Source organism: Armigeres subalbatus, unplaced genomic scaffold, assembly GCF_024139115.2.
Source record: "Armigeres subalbatus isolate Guangzhou_Male unplaced genomic scaffold, GZ_Asu_2 Contig207, whole genome shotgun sequence".
In the NCBI taxonomy this organism is placed as follows: Eukaryota; Metazoa; Arthropoda; class Insecta; order Diptera; family Culicidae; genus Armigeres; species Armigeres subalbatus.
Genome location: NW_026942913.1, coordinates 814,981 through 837,447, shown reverse-complemented (window position 1 = coordinate 837,447; position 22,467 = coordinate 814,981). Strand labels below are relative to the sequence as shown.

General features: G+C 41.5%; 1 protein-coding gene across 1 annotated transcript; it reads left to right on the top strand.

Annotated features, from left to right (window-relative positions):
* The first annotated feature begins 7,852 nt into the window (after nucleotides 1–7,852).
* LOC134203706 (chymotrypsin-2-like) lies at nucleotides 7,853–16,739 on the top strand. The gene is made up of 4 exons (XM_062678569.1): nucleotides 7,853–7,999; nucleotides 8,066–8,355; nucleotides 8,607–8,938; nucleotides 16,442–16,739. Exons 1-4 carry the CDS (start codon nucleotides 7,930–7,932, stop codon nucleotides 16,635–16,637), a joined length of 888 nt encoding a protein of 295 aa, XP_062534553.1. The 5' UTR covers nucleotides 7,853–7,929; the 3' UTR covers nucleotides 16,638–16,739.
* Nucleotides 16,740–22,467: the final 5,728 nt, after the last annotated feature.

The window sequence follows — 22,467 nt, the reverse complement described above, 5'->3', positions numbered from 1 at the left end:
GTTTAATTTAATAATGTTTACTTGATAATTAAAAAGTAAGATCGCGTGTTGAGAGTGTTGATCATCCTCGTTTTTGAAAATTTGATTTTTCCCATCCCTGTTGTCACACTAAAAAACAGATATAACAATCACACAAAAAGACACATACACGGAGAATAATCGCTTGAGTTTGAAACAACAAAATTCTTGGTTACAACAACAAAATTCAATCTTAAGATTGCTATACACGGTTAGAAAAAAGTACCTAATTTTAGGTACTTTTTTTCTCTTGCATTTCCCTCCCTCTTCCCCTTGTTGTCATAAAATGAAGAGCACTATTCATCCCAGCTGAACAGAGTTTTCTACGAATACATACAGCGCAACGAATCAAATGCAAAACGAGATCCGTCGTCGTTCTGGTCATATGTGAAAAAGCTTAGACGGAATAACGGTGTCCCACAGAATGTCTACTTCAAGGAAACCAACGCCGATAATGCGGAAGGTGCTGCCAACCTATTCGCTGAATTCTTCAAGAACGTGTTTTCGAATGTCCCCCCTGCTCATTCACCTGAAGAACATCGGGATTGGATGAGTAGTTTAGCACATTACAATATTCATCTGCCGCAATTGAATGTTTCAGTTGATGAAGTCCAGAAAGTTCTTTCATATGTGGATGCTTCGAAATGCCCCGGCCCTGACCGTTTACCGCCATCGTTCATCAAGCAATTTGCTGCGCCTTTAGCTTCGCCAGTTTCAATCATATTCAACCGTTCCCTCAACAGTGGAGTGTTCCCGTCAGCGTGGAAGGTTGCATCAATTACACCTATACACAAGTCGGGGAATATACATAACGTGGAGAATTATCGTGGAATTTCTATTCTAAACTGTTTACCCAAAGTGCTCGAAAAAATGGTCTATGATGTTATGTACCACGCGATTCGTCCAATGATTACCGAGCATCAACATGGATTCATGCGGAAACGATCTACAACCACTAACCTCATGGTGTTTGTCAACTCATTGATTAAGTCAATCGAGAAAAGACGACAAGTCGATTGCATCTACGTGGACTTTAGCAAGGCGTTCGATAAGGTTCCTCATGGGCTCGTTGTCGACAAAATGAAACGTATGGGACTACCGGACTGGGCTACACAATGGCTGCAGTCGTATTTGATTGATCGCCTTCATCAGTATCAATGGAATCAGTTCGCCCAGCTTCGAAATACCATCAGGGGTTCCCCAGGGAAGTCATTTAAGACCGTTAATCTTCATCCTATTTGTCAACGACCTCTCAACTCGTCTGAAATCCTCGAAACTTATGTTTGCCGATGATCTGGAAATATTTCGTGTGATTAGATCTAATCTTGATTGTTGTGCACTCCAGCAAGACATAGACTCTCTCCTTTACTGGTGCACTCTGAATGGCATGCAGGTTAACATTTCCAAATGTAGTGTCATTTCTTTCAACCGCTTGCGTAATCCCTGCATGTTGATTATTCAATGGGAAACAACAATCTTCTCCGAGTTAGCACGGTTAAGGACCTGGGAGTAGTAATAGACTCAAAGTGAGATTCAATGAGCACATCACGACGGTAACAGCTAAAGCTTATGCTCTGTTGAGGCTTTGTTAAAAGGAATACAAACGCTTTCCAGGATGTTTACGCGCTCAAATCTATATATTGTGGCGTCGTTCGTAGCCTGCTGGAATACGCTGTAGTTGTTTGGGCACCCTACCACGTCACACAAACCGACCGAATAGAAGCTATCCAACGGAATTTTATCCGATACGCTTTACGTGTGCTGCCCTGGAATTATTTCGCCAACTTACCACCTTATGAAGAAAGATGCCGGCTAATTTCTCTGGAGACATTGGCATCTAGGAGAAAACTTCTACAACGGCTCTATGTTTATGGACTTCTCAACGGGGATGTTGAATGCAGCGCTCTTCTAAGCCAAGTAAACTTTCATGCTCCTCAACGACAACTAAGTCAAAACCCGCTCCTAAGGCAATCTACCCGTAGCACAAACTATAGCTTTAACAAAGCGTGGAATTCGTGCTGCCGTGCATTTAATGAAACCAGTGAAGTGTATGATTTCGGCTTAAGTAAGTCTACATATAAACGAAGGATCCTCCATATAGTATAAGTTTCAATCTGTACAACAATAAGTTGAAGATTAAATAAATAAATAAATAAATAAATAAAACCACTCAACAAGGGCATTAAAGTGTGGGAACCCAACGTTGAGTAATCTCAAGTTTACAAAAGTTGAGTGAAATTTACCTAACTTTTGGTTAATTTCAATTTAAAATTAAGTATCCAGTTTTCCGCGAGCGGTAATGGCCGCCAGCTTGCCTGCGGGTTAGTCTCTGATTTGACGTTTCTGGAGGTCAACTGCACCCACCATTCGAGCATTTTGATCAATGTGGTGTATAAGAAGGCTTAAATTCACTGAATCAGCACCTTCTTATACGCAACATTGGTCAGAATGCTCGGAGCGGTGGGTGCAGTTGACCTCCAGACACGTCAAATCAGAGACTGAACCGCAAGCAAGCTGGCGGCCATTACCGCTCGCGGAAAACTGGATATTTTACTTAATATTAAGTGAATTTCACTTAATTTCAAGAAAAAAATACTTAATTTTGGGTTCCCACACTGAACCCCCGATTTGAGTGAAAAGTACCTAATATTAGGTACTTTTTTCTAACCGTGTACAAAATGCCTTTTAGTTCAAGTAGAAAAATGTTGTGAGTATATTATGAAATTTTCAAAAATTATGTTCTTCGACTCGTTGCTTGTTGTAAGTATGTATTTTGTTATCTTACAAGATCATTCTTTAATACAATGAGATTTTTTATCTTTTTCCAGCATTGAAATAAAAATGGATTGTACTCGGTTCGATGTGTTACATATATGTGTTATTAATTATGTGTGCATCTGGATGTGCATGAATCAGGTAAAAAATGAACGGAACAAAGTGTAGTTCAACGACGAATAATTATATCTCTCTTCTCAAAGGTGAAATATTTTCCGGACCTCAGGAAACAGATGATGAGACGGATTGTTGTGCACATCGGAGGAATCAATATTAATATTTTATTTTGTTTTATTGTATTTACCATCAAATATCATTTGTTTTAAATATGTGTAAGTTTTTTTTCCTATTAAATAATTTAAATAAACTTTGTAAATTGTTTTCTTTGTATCCATTAATATGAAAAATAAATAAAAAACAAAAAGCTCGCCTACCAACCGGTTGGTTGTTTCAACCATATCGCCTTCATTAAATTAAACTAATATATGGTTGGTTCAACTTTGATTTTCTTGTTTAAAATTACCATTATTTTGGGTTGTTTCGAAAGCTGTCAAACGTAACAACCAACATGTTGGTTGTTTCAAACCAATGTTTGTTTGTTTCATTCGAAAAGCTGCCAAATCAACAATATTGAATTTTAGTTTGTTTCAACCAATCAAAGTGATTAAATCAAACTATAATTTTGCTTGTGCATTATTCAACCTAAATTTTTGGTTGAAGTAAACGTGAATATGGTTGATTTTACCAAAGTTTTTTCTCCGTGTAGCACTGCGTGATGTGTCCTGAGGACCGTCCGTGAAAAATTCCATTATTTTAGGGTTATCCACAATACACGTGGGTAGTTTAGAAGGGTATGGCTGGTAAGTATGCAAGGTCTTTACCTACTTTCAGAATTTATAAGGACGGTTGTCTATGAAAGAAGAGGGGAGGTATTATATTGTCTAGAACCTCTCCAAGTATAACATGAACGGCCTCCACCTCGACCGCGCTCGACCTGAATTTCATTACTGTTTATCAGTAGGGTAATGTGTTGAATAAATTTCAGTTCTTATTTTGCGAACAACAATTGTCCAGCCAAAAGATAATGGTCTTCAGGTCAGCGTACTTCATAATAACTTTGAAAAAAAAAAACAGCTAGGGATTTCGTTGGCTGTGCGACCATTAATTGACTCGGACCAAATGCACGCAGACAATGGGAATGCTCGTATGTAGGGGCCAACAGGCGTAAAGCTCTTATTAAAGACCAGCAGCCTTTACGAGATAATATTATCAATTCAGTAGAAAACCGAGTTATAGCCGCTAACGAAGTTGGATTTTTCTCACAATCCATACGTTAAAGCTGATTTCGGAAGTGGTGCGCTATATAGCGCATCACCAAATGAAAACAGCGCACCACTTCCGAAGTTAGGTTTAACGTATGGCTTGTGAGAAAAACCCATCTTCATTAGCGGCTATAATTCGGTTCTCTACTGAATTGATAATAATGCTCTTGAACAATCCAATCCAACCAACCGTGGAAGCTGTATGACCTAATGGAACATAAGTTCATAACTTATAAATAATTGAGAACTTTTTGCAAATCCACAGAAAAAACTGCTTCACCTGGTAACATTTTGTCAACATCATCTCAATAAGATAGTCATGATTCCTTTGGACGTTGAAGATGCAGTGCATGTCCTTGTCCTTGGTAAGGAAACTACGCTACTGCCGCTAAGAACCGGTTGGTCAACCTCTGGGACTGGTAATGGAACGTTTGCCGGCTCCGCAAACGGAAAACGATCACCTCACATGTGTCATTTTTTAAATCGGACTTCCGATTCCTCGCCATCTGTATTGGATATTCCATTTCCGGTTCCACTTCTACAGCGAAAAATCACACCAAAGAAATACAATCGTCGCCCGCGAAATGTAAAAACAAATCAACAACAACTATCTCTCAGTTCACGGTGTGACAAATATGCGTACATGTTTCGCCTGGCCAGTGAATTTCGCGGCATAAATGTGACATTCGGATTTTGATTGAAAAAACGTGGAAAAAATGGTTGTTTTTGGCAATGTTTGAGTCTGTCCCAACGAATATGAATATTCTTTGGATTATTGAGTTAAAGTCAATAAAAAAGCGAAATTTTGTAATAATAGGATGAATGCATTTTGAAACTTCAAATGCGTTTTTCTCATTTTTCTCGTTTGTAACATGTGACATTCATGCGTCCGACGGTAGTATAACCCGCCCGTAAAACAAATAATTACGAACGACATAGAAGATAATACGACTCGAAACAATCGAAAAGGACCTTGGTGACGAATAAAGGATCACGATCGGAAGGTTGGAACATGAAACTGTAAGTCAATAGGTTTCGCAGGTTGCGAGAGGATATTACATCCACACTACGATGAATTACATTCCTGCACCTTCGACGTCGTAGCGCTGCAGGAAATCTGCTGGACTGGACAGGAAGTGTGGAAAAGCGGGCATCGAGCGGCTAACTTCTACCAAAGCTGTGGCACCACAAACAAGCTGGAAACCGACATCATAGTGCTGAGGAAGATACGCCAACTCATAATCGTGTGGCAGCCAATCAACGCAAGGATGTGCAAGATATAATCAACAACGTGCTCTGCCCACATGGAGGGAAATCCGACGACGAGAAAGAAGCATTCTATGCGCAGCTGGAGCAGACATATGATGGATGCCCCCTGCCCGGTGACATGAACGCTCAGGTAGGAAGGGAGGAAATGTATAGATCGGTGATCGGACCGGATAGTCTGCATATCGTATCGATTCGACGATAAATTATTCTCCGACATACGAACGTCCGCACTTACCACAGTGCGAATATTGCATCCGACCACTACCTCGTTGCAGTATGCCTGCGCTCAAAACTCTCGACCGTGTACAACACGCGTCAAACGCCGCGGCTAAACATTGAGCAGCTTCAAGACTGTAGGCTAGCTGGAAGTGGTACTCCCAACGGAAGAGCAGCTAGGCGCAGCTTTTCCAACAGATATTCGATCCGCTATTGGCAGCACCGCAACTGCTGCACTAGGAATGATGCCCGCGGATCGAAGAAACGACTGGTATCGTCGTAATACCAGTCGTTTCTTGGATGTGAGCAGTTAGTTGAGGAGAAGAATGTAGCACGGGCGAGATTGCTGCAAAACCGCACGATCGCAAACAAGGCATGATACAAACGGGCGTGGAAATTTGTAACGGTCTAACTTTGAGAGGATGGAGGAAGCCTACACTAGACTGAAAAGGGAAGCTAAATGCACAGAGAAACAGACGTCTCACTTAGAACAAAATGCAATCAAAATCATCGTCACGGAAGCATTATCGCCCAGTGCTAAATGCAGTGTTATTGTGGTCAAACGGCAACCAGATGGCGGTAGTGCAAACGTCAAACACAAGCAAATCCGATGGAAGCGCCATCGGTGGCCGATTGACCACCTACAAAAATTTGAATCCACCGTTTAAAAGGTGAACGATGGAACATGTGTTGAGTGAGACGTCTGTTTCTCTGTGCTAAATGGATTGGACTAGTCATCAATACGTCGAAGTCGAAGTACATGATAGGAAGAGGCTGAAGAGAGGACATTGTAAGCCACCTGTAGGAAATAAATAGAGTTATTGGTGGTGCCGATATCGAGGTGGTTGAAGAATTCATGTACTTGGGCTCATTGGTGACCTCCGATAACGATAGCAGCAGAGAAATTCGGAGAAGCATTGTGGCAGAAAATCGTACGTTCTATGGTGGGGTGCAGATGGCGGACGGTACGTGGAGCAGTCGAATGAATCACGAGTTGCATCAGCTGTTGATAAAACCACCCATCGTTCACACCTTTCAAATCGAACGACTGCGGTGGGTCGAGCACCTAGTCAGAATGTCGGACAGTAATCCGGTGAAAATGGTTCTCGACAGCGATCCGACGAACACAAAACGGCGAGGCGCACAGACTGAGTGGTTGGCGACGTGGAGCCATGAACCGTGCTGAATGGATAAGACACTGGCCTTTTTGTATGCATAAATTGTGTGAATTTATCTCAAATTGGGTGCCCCCTGTAGAAGGGGGTATTTCACCACACGCTACGGCGCTGCGCATCTGTAATGTTATTTACACTCAAATGGTGGACTTAACCTTTCCCTGCACATGGTAGCTGTAGACCTCCATCAAATTTGCACCTTCCAACATTCATTAAATTATTTCAACAACAAAAAGCAGTATTTGGCACAACTTTATGGTTTCATTAGACTGCAAATATAATCAATTTTGAGCAAAAATAGTGAGACTATTGAAAACAATCAAGTAATTATTGATTTACAATCAAAACCTTTTTTTTCGTTTTCCACTAATTTTAGCTATACCAAATAACTTTTGTTCCAGCATTTTTAGATAGATGATTCCTTCCTATTGAAATCGTTGAAAAAAGTAGTGGAAAGAGAGGGTTTAATAGGATAACTAGTACTGAATCGTCTTATGACAAGTGAAGACATACCACTAAAAAGCTCTAAATAATTTTCTCATCTCAAAACCTTTGCATGAGACCGAAAGGCGACTCTGCTGAAAGTACTCACCATATCACCAATATTCTTGTTTATATGGTCTTCCGAACGAAAGTGAATCCACATTCTCGTTTACAACGGCAGCAAAATCAACTGGGAAAACGATTCGAACAAATGAGGTGCATTCGAAAGATTTTTTTTAAATTTTTAATTTTTGTATTTTAAGTTGGTACATTTTCATACGGTCTGACAACTTTGCTCGTTCATTCATAGCTTCAGCTAAGTCTTATTGTCTCATACAACCGAGCCGCTCAAATATTTACCCAACACATTATTTCCTGTGGGGGTTTGAACGGCATTATGTATTCACTGGTGAAGCTGGAATGTCTACGCATGGTCACTAAACAGTGACGAGAGCTATTTAAGACGCTTTATTGCACCTTGTTTGAATAAACCATAGATAACCTGAATAATACCGGGGAATGGGATATCTATAGGATACTCTGTATGGCCGCCCAACAATTAAAAAAAAAATACTCAGGCTACGGTATGGAACATCTGCTGAACTACTTATTAGTCGCAAATTTTCCGGCCGGTAGGAGGTTTGCGCTTGCGATTCATTATCAACGTTACAATGAAGTTTCGGATCGGCTATTGTGTGTTGCTTTTAACTGTTAGTACCAGCATTCGTGGTTCTATATTCGGTAATTAAATATCTAATGTTGTGAAGTTCGTGTCGATGTATGAAGTGAATTGTTTTCTAACCATAGATGACGCAATATATATACAACATCATCGAAGAACACCGGCTCTGTTTACACTTCTTCGCAAATACTCATTGTGGCCTCCAAATCCGGTGATCGCGGACCCTGTTTCATACGATTCCTCGACAGATACACAGCCCTTCATTGTAGGAGGGGACTCAACCGCTATCGAGCTGTATCCCTACCAATTGTCGCTGAGAAATGGTGGAGTACATATCTGTGGTGCTACGATTATTGCAAATAAATGGGCTCTTACCGCAGCGCACTGCCTAGATGATGGAAGTTCGGCTTCTTGGGTAAATTGGATATTAAAAAAAAGAACTGATATATTGAATATAACAACCGAAGTGGAGAATTCAGGTGAATCGATAAAGTCACTTAAATGCGAATTTTACGATTTAACACCCGCATTAAACTCATTTGAATTTAAAAAAAATTGAACACTATTATCGTTTGGGGAAACAATTGAATTCAACTGAGTTGTTCAATTACTTTACTAAACTACACTTAACAGAATTCATAATTCATGGTTTCTTTTCTGATGCAGATAACATTTCGTGGTGGCAGCCCGCATAGGTTGGCTGGTGGATATATTTTTCATGCAGTGCAGTTGATTCTTCACGAAAAATATGATTCCGAAACATTTGTCTACGATGTGGCGGTTGTACAAATTGCCGAGAATTTTTTTGTAGACTCCCTAAGTGCAGCTTCCTTAATAGATAGTAGCATTACGGTGAGCTGTCCTGATGAGCTGGCAGTGGTAATTGGATGGGGCATGGATGTGAATGGCTATATACCGACCATTCTCCAAGAGCTTCGAGTGTTGATTCAGCCGACTGATATTTGCCGAAAAATGTGGATTGAAAAGATTACTGACAGGTGAGGCCAATCACTATCCCAGAACTTCTCGGAATTACTATTTTGTTTTGTAAATATTGTAGAGTCTATGGTGAGTGCAAGATTCGAGTGTTGATTTTAATGAGGACAATATGTGAAATTCCTTGAATTAATTTGATATTCAAAATAGAAAACGCCCAATTTTATTGAACAAGTATAATATTTCCCATACGAGACAGATTGATTCGAATCAGTGTAGTGAATGGACTTACATAAGCTAGAACAAAATGAATGATTCGAAATGCAAGTATGCATGCACCCCAATTCGAATATTCAAGAGAGAGGGAGAGTTAACGTTTGCATGGGTTAAGCCCTCAGTACATTGTTTGTCATGATGACAAATATTTGTCAAGTTTATCCGGATATCTGTCAGACTGACCAGAAATCGACATGGATATCAGGCTGACTTGACAAATATTTGTCATTATAGACGAATCCAAGTAAAAATAAGAAGAAGACACACGACGGTGTTAACTTTAACAGATCCTACAGCACAGCATAGGAAGATCATTTTAAAATGCTTATAATAAATTCTAGATAAAAAGTAATTAAAATCTGATTGAAGCATGATACGGAAAAAGTTCTGAACTGTATGATAGATACATTTTTGGAAAATATTCAAAAAAATGAGATAAACTTCCGAATATGTAATTCAGAACTTTTTCCGAACCCTACATTATTCAGATTTTAATTACAATTTGTATAGAATTTATTATAAGCATTTTAAAATGATCTTCCTATGCTGTGCTGTAGGATCTGTCAAAGTTAACACCGTCGTGTGTCTTCTTCTTATTTTTACTTGGATTCGTCTATGACAAACAGTGTACTGATAGCTTTAATGTTTTTGTGTCACATAGAGGAATTTGACCAAGCAAGAGCAAGATCTTGCATGTGTGAGTGTTAGAGATTCTATTTGAATCATGCGAGATGAAAATTCATCCCCGAGATGATCATCAGTCTATTGACGAATTTTGAAGTGGTCGGTTCGTTTTGTGCGGTTCAGGCGGAAAAGTAACATTCGGCTGCTGTGATACGACATAGCGTGGACGGTAGGTTACTACAATTTATGATTAAAAAAAAAAGAAATATGAAAGAGAATATCGCATTCGGCACGAGTGGGTTCCCGTTTGCAAAAAAAAAACAAAAAAATAAAAAAAAATGTGCGGACGAGTGGGATCCAGCACGATGCAAGAACGAGTGGGTTCCTTGCATTATAGAAAGAAAAAAAAGTGCGGACGAGTGGGTTCCGGCACGAAATTTAAAATGCAGGACGAGTGGGATCCTGTTTAAAAAAAAGCATTCGGCACGAGTGGGTTCCCGTTTGCAATAAAAAGGAAAAAAAAAAGTAAAATGGAGAAAATGTGCGGACAATAGAGGTAATAAACTATAGAGGACGATTGTCGCTGCGGTTCCCTTTGTTATCGTCCCCAAACATGTTGGGTACCTAACTGTCAAAACGTTCTGATTTTTCCTTTGTTGACATTTAGTGCCCTATCCTCGCCAGCAAAAGATGTTTCGCCAGTGACGACAGCGACAAGCGTCCTCTATAGTTTATTACCTCTATTGTGCGGACGAGTGGGATCCAGCACTACGCAGGACGAGTAGGTGCCCTGCGTGTTTCAAAATGGTTAAATAAAGAAGTTGTGCAGAGGAGTGGGCACTGATGCAAAATTCGAAATTCTATGATCAAGAGCAGTAGGTGAATTAAATAGTAGAACGTAAATGATGATCGATGTTAAGAATCCTGTCACATTAAAAAAAATGTAGAGTTGCACATTGAACGTTGAACCAGGATAAAGTGGCAAAAGAAAGTAAGTAGCCTGAAAGCTGGTAGGCAGTTTAAGATAATCGGATGGTAATTTTGTTGTTGCGTACGACTTCGACCAAGTCCGAACGCATTTGGATTGGTGTCGGTTTGAATCAATTCATGCAAGGCGGAAGGTTGTGTCACACAACATGTGTGGGAGCTAAGAGAGTGTACAGTTATTGGAATTTGAGCATTGTTTGCAATGCAAGTTTATTGATGGTAAGGCGTAGATGCAGGCGAATGAGGTTTAAGTTCAAAGCTTGATGACATTGGATTGTGAAAAAAACATTGTACTATATTTTTGTTGAGTATGGATTGATTTTAAAGTAGATTCAAAATATAACTGGTTTTATTGTGGGTTGAATTTAATTCTGAGTTGAAGTTTCATTGAGTTTGTGTTGGATGTATACACAGATATCGTCTTGACGTTGGATTTGGATTGTTGCATGAAAAACTGAAAGTTCGTATGTTGGGATTGAATACGGATAAGGGGTTGAATAGAAGATGAAAAGTGTTTTGTTTCACAGTAAAGGATCTGAATTCCTAATATCATTTGTGGTTGAAACTCGATGTAGAAGCTTCGATATGCAAATTTAATATTGATTAAATTTAACCAGAAATACAGCGCATAATAATTATTGAATATGAATTCTAGGAACTTTTTTCAAATAGGCGTAACTGTATTTGACCTTGAAATTTGAAACGACTCCTACTCTCTCTATTCAGCATATTTCGTGCAACTGACGTTACTACCTGATAGATCGCAATCTATTCTTTCTGTTGAGTACGTTAGTTGACTAAAATAGTTTGAATTAAGAGCACAATCGTCATTCCAAAAATCAAGGTCAGAATAAATTCCGCCCATTTGAAAAAAGTTCCTAGAATTAGTTTGAACAAAAAATATTTTGTTTTTTTTAAGTTAATTAAGATATTATGATAAAACTTACATTATAATCGGCTTGGATTCGGTTGGACTTGTATTGTTGAATTAGGCATTCGATTCGAGATTTGAAGTGGATTTGGATTTAATGAATTTGTATATAATTTATAATGAATTAGATTGATTTAAATTTGATTTAAATTGGATTAAGATAAAATGAACAGATATGCATGATTGCATGGTAATCAGAAAGAAGTATTCGAATTACAAATATGTTTTATTACATTTATATTTCAATTCCGATGGATTGAAGTCAGTTGGTTTGAATTCGGGATGGATTGGATTTACTATACTGGATTTTGGAATGATATTTGAATTATTCCGCGCAAAACTGGCGATTTTATTTGCTAATCGCAGAAACAGCATATAATTATTTAATTTCGAATATTTAAAACATATTGTTTTACAAAATGACGATGATAAAAGACATATAGAGACTTGTATTACGATTGAATCCGATTTGATTGGAATAAATCCATGCAACACTAGTCATTTTTGTGAAAAGTCGAAATAATGTTTAATTTTGATTTGTTTAAATTGAATTCGAATCCTATTGCATTGATTAGTTGTCTCTGAACTCATATATAATTTTGTTTAAATTGAAATTTGAGCTGAATCCAGGATGAGTTCGAATGGATTATTTTTGGATTGATTTTGTAGTATATATACATTTATTTTGGTTTTGGATTGAATAAGAGTAGGATTTAAATGATTATAATATGCAAAATACAAAATATACAAAATTGGAAGAAAGTTGTTAGAGCACCACATTGTAATATCTACAGATACGTATTGCGACCTCAAGAGAGGTCCGTTTCCAGTGTCCTGTACTTGACTTGACCAGAGTGAGTACACAATGATAAGGAAAAAAGATGATAGAATAAATGAAAAATCCTATTGTTTTGTTTAAAAAACAAAACAAAAATGGAATAAAGTATATTGTGTTTACTTGTATGTTATTTTTATGGGAGCATATATATGGAACACTATTAACTAAGCCTTATAAGTACAGAAGGGGACGAATGTAGAGTCTATGGTGAGTGCAAGATTCGAGTGTTGATTTTAATGAGGACAATATGTGAAATTCCTTGAATTAATTTGATATTCAAAATAGAAAACGCCCAATTTTATTGAACAAGTATAATATTTCCCATACGAGACAGATTGATTCGAATCAGTGTAGTGAATGGACTTACATAAGCTAGAACAAGATGAATGATTCGAAATGCAAGTATGCATGCACCCCAATTCGAATATTCAAGAGAGAGGGAGAGTTAACGTTTGCATGGGTTAATGTTTTTGTGTCACATAGAGGAATTTGACCAAGCAAGAGCAAGATCTTGCATGTGTGAGTGTTAGAGATTCTATTTGAATCATGCGATGCGAGATGAAAATTCATCCCCGAGATGATCATCAGTCTATTGACGAATTTTGAAGTGGTCGGTTCGTTTTGTGCGGTTCAGGCGGAAAAGTAACATTCGGCTGCTGTGATACGACAAATATGTGCTCACTAAAAATCCCGAAGTTTGAATGATGTGCAATACTGCTAAGTGGTCCCCTAACGCGGGTCTAAAGAAATGGAGTAATGACCCACGCATTGACAACCACGTTGCTGTACATTGGGGAAGGGGGGGGGGGGGGCTGGTCAAAAAACCCAGAAAAAAATCTCACGTTATAAGTGTACGACCCCTGTAGTGTACTTTTTATAGCTATTGATTTGGTGCTGTATGACTATAGCTTCTTCTAAGTGGTTTTCCCGGTTTTGTAATGTTTTTTTAGTCGAATTTCAAACTTTTCTTCAAAAGGTCGCCGTTTCAAAATTATAAGAAAATCCATAAGTATGTCACAGGCGAATTCAGTGACGGGGAATGTCAATAAAATGTCGTGGGATTGCAATTACTAATTTGCTAATAACTTATTTCAGTAGTTATTAACAATTCGAATTTTTATTGACATTTAATGCTTAAAAGATCCTAGAACTTTGTCGAACATATCATTGTCTGAAACTCGATTATGCATATGCACAACATGTGATAGATTTAGTTCGGAAAAGGTATTGGAGGGTAACCGCCCCTTCGGTGGGGTTTGATCCCACGAAACCAGTACGCTAGACCGGTGCTTTCCTTACTAAGCTATGTAGGACCTCCGTCGTCCTCCGCAGCTTAGCGGGTACTGATGAAACCAAGTTCCCAGCACCGGGCACCAGCCGAACTCTCGCAATACATTTTCAGAACTAACTTGTACAAATGCCAACCAAGTAGGATGAGTATTTAGTATTGTCCGGCTCCTACACACTTGCTTCATCAGCAACGGCGCCTTTTTATATGAACTTTTATATAGTTTTCGGCTGATTCAATAAATAAATCCAAAATTACGCAATCCAGCTCCAAATAAAACAGCCGAAAGCTAAGTAAAAGTTCATTTAATCATCGTACAATGTTCTGTGAAATTGTTATGTAACATACCAACTGCCCTTTTTGCAATTCTGAGCCCAATCGAGCAATCAGAACCAATTACCAGATCTAATGAGTGACGGAGGTGTATTTTCTCATATATTTTGACAGAAATCCCCATACAAACTTCAAATCAAATGCGCCAGCTTATGCAACAAGCGATTGAGCTTAAATTTTGAGAGATTGATTTTCTCACCAAAAGACACAATCCTGCCAAGTGAAATTCGATAACATTTTTTTCTCCCCGTACTAAGCTGGGCCAGTTTATAGGCATGATGACCGTGCATTTCATAGTTGCTACTTCGTGATTGACTAGAACAATCACAACTGCACAGGGAACCAATGGATGGAAGAATGGGATTTGCTCTCCAACCTCAATGTGCACAGTTCGAGAGCACTAGTATTTTAAATAGCCGATAACAGAGCTAGCCACGTCCTCACGGTTTATCGGGGATGGGAAAGAAATGATGATGCAATCACTCGCCCACTTCAAGCCGAGAACACCTCTGCACTCGTCACAAGTTCATGCGGAATTTTATTGGAAATAAGGTTCCCCCAAACACACGCGATGCGACATTCGCGATGCGATTCTAGCGCTTAGCGACAGCGATTCTGTTGCCGTTGGTATGGAAGCGTAAATAGAACATTGCCTGCAGCGACTAGTTGTCGCCATCGCGGTGATAAAATCGCTTAGGTCTGGGGAAGCCTTTAAGCTTATTTACAACTAACTTTACTTCCTTTGCGGAGTTCCAGCTTTTATTTATCTTCTTACTAAAATATCTTTTACGTTGGTTGAATTAGCTGAATGGACGCCAAACATGAGTTCGAAAGCGATTGAAATATATTCCGAGCTCTCATTAGACATGATATGAATATGAATGATATTTATGCTTACAAAGAAAAACTTAACAAATATAAAGTCAGGGGTCAATTTTAAAATATTTGTGACATATGTAACAAAATTTAAACAGATCTGCATAGGCCGCATAGGCACACCAAACGTATTTGTATTGAATCAATTCCAGTCTATGACACGGCACCATCTGGAGCAACGACATGGAGGAAGGCCACGATACGATCCGGATTCCCCCACTCGGTTGAGTCAGTCCGGAGTCCATGCAACAATCGACCCGTAGCTGTACATAACCAACATGAACGACCACATTTCGCAGCCGCAGCCAGTCGTCTACCAGGAGCTCAACTCGGATCACTACCCGGTGGTGGCGGATCACTACCCGACGAAACTACCACCGAGTAAACTGGGAACGGTTCCAGCAGGCAGTTTTTGGTATTATTTCTTTGGTATTTTACCTTTTATGCAGGCATAGTTCATAACAGAGTATGGTATCCATAACAGAATTCGGTATTATTGAGTCAATTTCTCCTGCTCGGGCAGCAGTGAACAGGCCACAAATTGTCTGTTTTGCGAATGTTATTGATATAGAAGCATGTTATCAATAATGGAACAAATACCCTATAAAAGACCTGTTTAAATGTTATCCGACCTCCACACTTCCTGTGTAGCGAAGACATAATCTTACCCCTAGAAAGATAGGGGAAGGAGGGGCAATATGCCCTAGCTAAGCATAGACTGCTTCTATGCCTTAGCTATAACGATTTTCATGGGTGTTTCTACCTCACGCAACAGTTAAACAATATAGCTAGTTGATGCCTTTCGAAAATTGTCAAAAATCTCAATCATATTGATAATATTCACATTTCAAAAAAGTGGTGATATCCGGTTGCCGGAAAACTCATGAGGCAAAACGCCTTTTAGCTGGCAGCTCCTAGGGAACAAAGCACAATGCGTCGGCGAATCAGCATTCTGGTATGGATAGTACGTGGAGACGCAAGTACATTGTAGGTTTTTGCCATTAGGGCGTTTTGCCTCGCCAAAATGTTAGATGTTTCTTCAAAATGTGGAAATTTTCGGTTTTTCCGACCTTCCCATGCACTATTTTGAAACTTTTTTTGCTTAACCTACATAATTTCAGATCTAGTTTTGTTACGGTCATCTTAATGACGGTAAACATGAGGGAAACCACAAAAGGCGTTTTGCCTCGGGGGGCGTTTTGGGGCCTCTTCCCCTACATTATTGGTTGTAATTGGGAAAGACACGATCACTGCTACCTTAGATCCATGCCGTGGTAATAGCTTCACAATGTTGATTATGAATGGTCATTCGTCATATGCCTCCTAATTTGTTCACAATTTAATGCAACTAAGTTGATCCATTTACTAATTTAAATTTTTTACAATCATAAAATAATGTTTCTGTATTGCAGTATGATATGCGCTGGAGGTGTGATTGGCGAGGACACCTGCAATGGGGATAGCGGAGGACCACTGATATGTGACGGCTACCAGATGGGTATTGTGTCATGGGGATCCACAGCTTGTGCCATTGCTATGCCAGCAGTGTTTACCAATATTGCCGATCCTGAGATTCGCAGCTTTATTCGAGAAAATACCGGCGTATAGATATACCGGAATCAGATGACCAACTTTTTATGAGTACATTTTATCTCTATGAATAATAACAGGTGGTGGTTGATATGGCATATAAATAAAAGAATGTAAACAAAGAAATGACTGATAATTATTTCAAAGAGGCCGTCGACTCCAGGGCATATATTGTCGGCGTAGCACCAAGTTAGAATTCGGAAGTCGGGACTTCCGAACCGAACTTTCTTCCGAAGTTTTATTTGTCAAACTAATTGATGCGTTGTTTAGCGCATCTTTAGGCAAATCCAGCGCACTACTTCCGAAGTTGGGAAAGTTGCCTGTATCTGGAGAAAAATCCAACTTCGGTATAAAAAGCGGTATAAATTTATTCCGGATACACAATATCGCACTCAAACTTTTGGCGTACATTACATACATATGTGAGTCATACAGGTGTTCCGTTATTAAATCAATTGTAATCATATCAAGATTTACCCCGTATTTGAAAAAAAAAAATGCTAAAAAAGTATAGATTCTGAGTTTTGTTCCCATGCTTGTTTTTAAAATTTAACGTTTTATTGTTCAGAAATTGAGAGTAAAATATTCAAATCGGTTTTCGACAGAATGTGCAATTTTAATTAAAGTTTTTGCATAAAATGAAATATATTACATCAAATACCTACTGTCCAAGTTCCACTAATAATCTTTCGGGTGAGCCAAAAAGATTCCAAATTTAACATAATACTAAGGACACCACGTAGGATTACTTCGAAAGTGTAAACTATTTATTTTGAAATTCTGAATATGTCTACTGACGCTAAGGTGGCTGTAATAGGCGTTCCATTATTATTATTATTTATTCCGACTAAGGCCGAAGTGGCCTGTGCGGTATATAAGAGTCTTCTCCATTCGGCTCGATCCATGGCTACACGTCGCCAACCACGCAGTCTACGGAGGGTCCGCAAGTCATCTTCCACCTGATCGATCCACCTTGCCCGCTGCGCACCTCGCCTTCTTGTGCCCGTCGGATCGTTGTCGGATCATTTTCACCGGGTTATTGTCCGACATTCTGGCTACGTGCCCGGCCCACCGCAATCGTCCGATTTTCGCGGTGTAAACGATGGATGGTTCTCCCAACAGCTGATGCAACTCGTGGTTCATTCGCCTCCTCCACGTACCGTCCGCCATCTGCACCCCACCATAGATGGTACGCAGCACTTTCCTTTCGAAAACTCCGAGTGCGCGTTGGTCCTCTACGAGCATCGTCCAGGTCTCGTGTCCGTAGAGGACTACCGGTCTAATGAGCGTTTTGTAGATTGTCAGTTTGGTACGGCGACGAACTCTATTCGATCGGAGCGTCTTGCGGAGTCCAAAGTATGTACGATTTCCAGCCACTATACGTCTCCAAATTTCTCTGCTGGTATCATTTTCGGCAGTCACCAGTGAGCCCAAGTACACAAATTCTTCTACCACCTCGATTTCGTCACCACCGATGCCAACTCACGGTGGGTGGCTCACATTGTCTTCTCTTGAACCTCTTCCTATCATGTACTTCGTTTTCGACGTGTTGATGAATAGTCCGATCCGCTTGGCATCCCTCTTCAGTCTAATGTAGGGTTTCTCCATCTTCTCAAAGTTACGTGCCATAATATCTATGTCGTCGGTGAAGCCAAATAGCTGGACGGACTTATTGAAAATTGTACCACTCATGTTAATCCCTGCTCTTCGTATTACCCCTTCCAAAGCGATGTTGAATAGCAGACACGAAAGACCATCACCTTGCCGTAACCCTCTGCGGGTTTCGAAGGGACTCGAGAATGCCCCTGAAACTCGAAACTACGCACATCACCCGATCCATCGTCGCTTTGATCAACCGTGTCAGTTTATCCAGAAATCCGTTTTCGTGCATTAGCTGCCATAGATGGTCCTTATCGATTGTATCATATGCGGCTTTGAAGTCGATGAATAGATGATGTGTGGTGGGCATGTTGTATTCGTGGCATTTCTGCAGTATTTGGCGAATGGCGAACACCTGGTCCGTGGTGGAACGTTCGCCCATAAAACCCGCCTGGTACTGCCCCACGAACTTCCTTGCAGTTGGTGCTAGTCGACGGCATAAAATTTGGGAGAGTACCTTGTAGGCGGCGTTCAGCAATGTGATTGCGCGGTAGTTGCTACAATCCAGCTTATCGCCCGATTTGTAGATGGGACACACGACCCCTTCCATCCACTCCTGCGGCAAAACTTCCTCCTCCCAAATCTTGGTAATGACCCAGTGCAGCGCTCTAGCCAGTGCCTCACCACCGTGTTTAAATAGCTCTCCTGGTAGTTGGTCAACCCCAGGGGCTTTGTTGTTCTTCAGCCAGCCAATCTCCTCCTGGATTTCCTGGAGATCCGGAGCCGGTAGAATTATGTCCTGCGCGCGTTCCCCCAGGTCCATCACCATACCGCCATCTTCGTCTGCCACATCGCCATTCGTAGTGCTACCGCCACCTTTGGATCACCTCACGCTCGTTCGTAAGAAGGTTCCCGTTTATGTCTTTACACATATCAGGCTGTGGCACGTGGCCTCTACGTGAACGGTTCAACTTCTCATAGAACTTTCGTGTGTTATAAGCGCGGTACAGTTGCTCCGTCTTTTCACGGTCTCGATCTTCCTGCTGACGCTTTTTCCTCCGGAAAATCGTTTTATTGTTCAGAAATTGAGAGTAAAATATTCAAATCTGTTTTGGACAGAATGTGCAATTTTAATTAAAGTTTTTGCATAAAATGAAATATATTACATCGAATACCTACTGTCCAAGTTCCACTAATAATCTTTCGGGTGAGCCAATAAGATTCCAAATTTAACATAATACTAAGGACACCACGTAGGATTACTTCGAAAGTGTAAACTATTTATTTTGAAATTCTGAATATGTCTACTGACGCTAAGGTGGCTGTAATAGGCGTTCCATTATTATTATTATTTATTCCGACTAAGGCCGAAGTGGCCTGTGCGGTATATAAGAGTCTTCTCCATTCGGCTCGATCCATGGCTACACGTCGCCAACCACGCAGTCTACGGAGGGTCCGCAAGTCATCTTCCACCTGATCGATCCACCTTGCCCGCTGCGCACCTCGCCTTCTTGTGCCCGTCGGATCGTTGTCGGATCATTTTCACCGGGTTATTGTCCGACATTCTGGCTACGTGCCCGGCCCACCGCAATCGTCCGATTTTCGCGGTGTAAACGATGGATGGTTCTCCCAACAGCTGATGCAACTCGTGGTTCATTCGCCTCCTCCACGTACCGTCCGCCATCTGCACCCCACCATAGATGGTACGCAGCACTTTCCTTTCGAAAACTCCGAGTGCGCGTTGGTCCTCCACGAGCATCGTCCAGGTCTTGTGTCCGTAGAGGACTACCGGTCTAATGAGCGTTTTGTAGATTGTCAGTTTGGTACGGCGACGAACTCTATTCGATCGGAGCGTCTTGCGGAGTCCAAAGTATGTACGATTTCCAGCCACTATACGTCTCCGAATTTCTCTGCTGGTATCATTTTCGGCAGTCACCAGTGAGCCCAAGTACACAAATTCTTCTACCACCTCGATTTCATCACCACCGATGCCAACTCGCGGTGGGTGGCTCACGTTGTCTTCTCTTGAACCTCTTCCTATCATGTACTTCGTCTTCGACGTGTTGATGACTAGTCCGATCCGCTTGGCTTCCCTCTTCAGTCTGATGCAGGGTTTCTCCATCTTCTCAAAGTTACGTGCCATAATATCTATGTCGTCGGCGAAACCAAATAGCTGGACGGACTTATTGAAAATTGTACCACTCGTGTTAATCCCTGCTCTTCGTATTACCCCTTCCAAAGCGATGTTGAATAGCAGACACGAAAGACCATCACCTTGCCGTAACCCTCTGCGGGTTTCGAAGGGACTCGAGAATGCCCCTGAAACTCGAAACTACGCACATCACCCGATCCATCGTCGCTTTGATCAACCGTGTCAGTTTATCCGGAAATCCGTTTTCGTGCATTAGCTGCCATAGATGGTCCTTATCGATTGTATCATATGCGGCTTTGAAGTCGATGAATAGATGATGTGTGGTGGGCATGTTGTATTCGTGGCATTTCTGCAGTACTTGGCGAATGGCGAACACATGGTCCGTGGAGGAGCGTTCGCCCATAAAACCCGCCTGGTACTCCCCAACGAACTCCCTTGCAATTGGTGCTAGTCGACGGCATACAATTTGGGAGAGTACCTTGTATGCGGCGTTCAGCAATGTGATCGCGCGGTAGTTGCTACAATCCAGCTTATCGCCCTTTTTGTAGATGGGACACACGACGCCTTCCATCCACTACTGCGGCAAAACTTCCTCCTCCCAAACCTTGGTAATGATCCAGTGCAGCGCTCTAGCCAGTGCCTCACCACCGTGTTTAAATAGTTCTCCTGGTAGTTGGTCAACCCCAGGGGCTTTGTTGTTCTTCAGCCGGCCAATCTCCTCCTGGATTTCCTGGAGATCCGGAGCCGGTAGAATTATATCCTGCGTGCGTGCCCCCAGATCTATCCCCATACCGCCATCTTCGTCTGCCACATCGCCCTTCGTAGTGCTGCCGCCACCTTTGGACCACCTCACGCTCGTTCGTAAGAAGGTTCCCGTTTATGTCCTTACGTCACACATATCAGGCTGTGGAACGTTGCCCCTACGTGAACGGTTCATCTTCTCATAGAACTTTCGTGTGTTATAAGCGCGGTACAGTTGATCCGTCTTTTCACGGTCTCGATCTTCCTGCTGACGCTTTTTCCTCCGGAAAATCGAGTTTTGTCTGTTCCGCTTTTGTTAATATCGTGCCTCGTTCGTCCTCGTGCGGTGTTGCAGCAATCTTGCCCATGCTGCATTCTTCTCTTCTACGAACTGCTCACATTCGCCGTCATACCAGTCGTTTCTCTGATCCGGGGGCACCGTGCCAAGTGCAGCGGTTGCGGTGCTACCAATGGTGGATCGAATATCTCTCCAGCCATCTTCAAGAGACGCTGCGCCTAGCTGCTCTTCCGTTGGGAGTGCCACTTCCAGCTGCTGCGCGTATTCTTGGGCTAGTCTACCGTCTTGTAGCCGCCCAATGTTAAGCCGTGGCGTCCGACTTCGACGCGTGTTGTACACGGTCGAGAGATTTGAGCACATGCATACTGCAACGAGGTAGTGGTCGGATTCAATATTCGCAATGCGGTAAGTGCGTACGTTCGTGATGTCGGAGAAGAATTTACCGTCGATTAGAACGTGGTCGATTTGGTTTTCCGTTTCTTAGTTAGGTGATCTCCATGTGGCCTTGTGGATACTTTTGCGGGGAAAGAAGGTGCTTCGGACTACCATTCCGCGGGAGGCTGCGAAGTTTATGCATCGTTGGCCGTTGTCATTCGATACGGTGTGCAGACTATCCGGTCCGATGACCGGTCTATACATTTCCTCCCTTCCTACCTGCGCGTACATGTCACCGAGGACGATTTTGACGTCCCGCAGTGAGCATCCATCGTATGTCTGCTCCAGCTGTGCGTAGAACGCTTCTTTCTCGTCGTCGGGTCACCCTTCGTGTGGCCGTGTGGGCAGTGCACGTTGATGATGCTATAGTTGAAGAAACGGCTTTTTATCCTCAGCTTGCACATCCTTGCGTTGATTGGCTGCCACCCAATCACGCGTTGCGCATATTACCCAGCACTATGAAGCCGGTTCCCAGCACGTTGGTGGTGCCACAGCTTTGGTAGAAGGTAGCCGCCCGATGCCCGCTCACTTTCCGTCCTGTCCAGCAAATCTCCTGCAGCGCTACGGCGTCGAAGTTGCGGGGATGTAATTCATCGTAGATCATCCTGTCGCAACCTGCGAAA

Bases quoted from the DNA above. Each gene is read 5' to 3' on its own strand.
- LOC134203706 (XM_062678569.1), top strand. From the start codon at position 7,930: ATGAAGTTTCGGATCGGCTATTGTGTGTTGCTTTTAACTGTTAGTACC. The intron at 8,000-8,065 runs GTAATTAAATAT...TTCTAACCATAG, and splicing joins CATTCGTGGTTCTATATTCG to ATGACGCAATATATATACAA. The intron at 8,356-8,606 runs GTAAATTGGATA...TTTCTGATGCAG, and splicing joins ATGGAAGTTCGGCTTCTTGG to ATAACATTTCGTGGTGGCAG.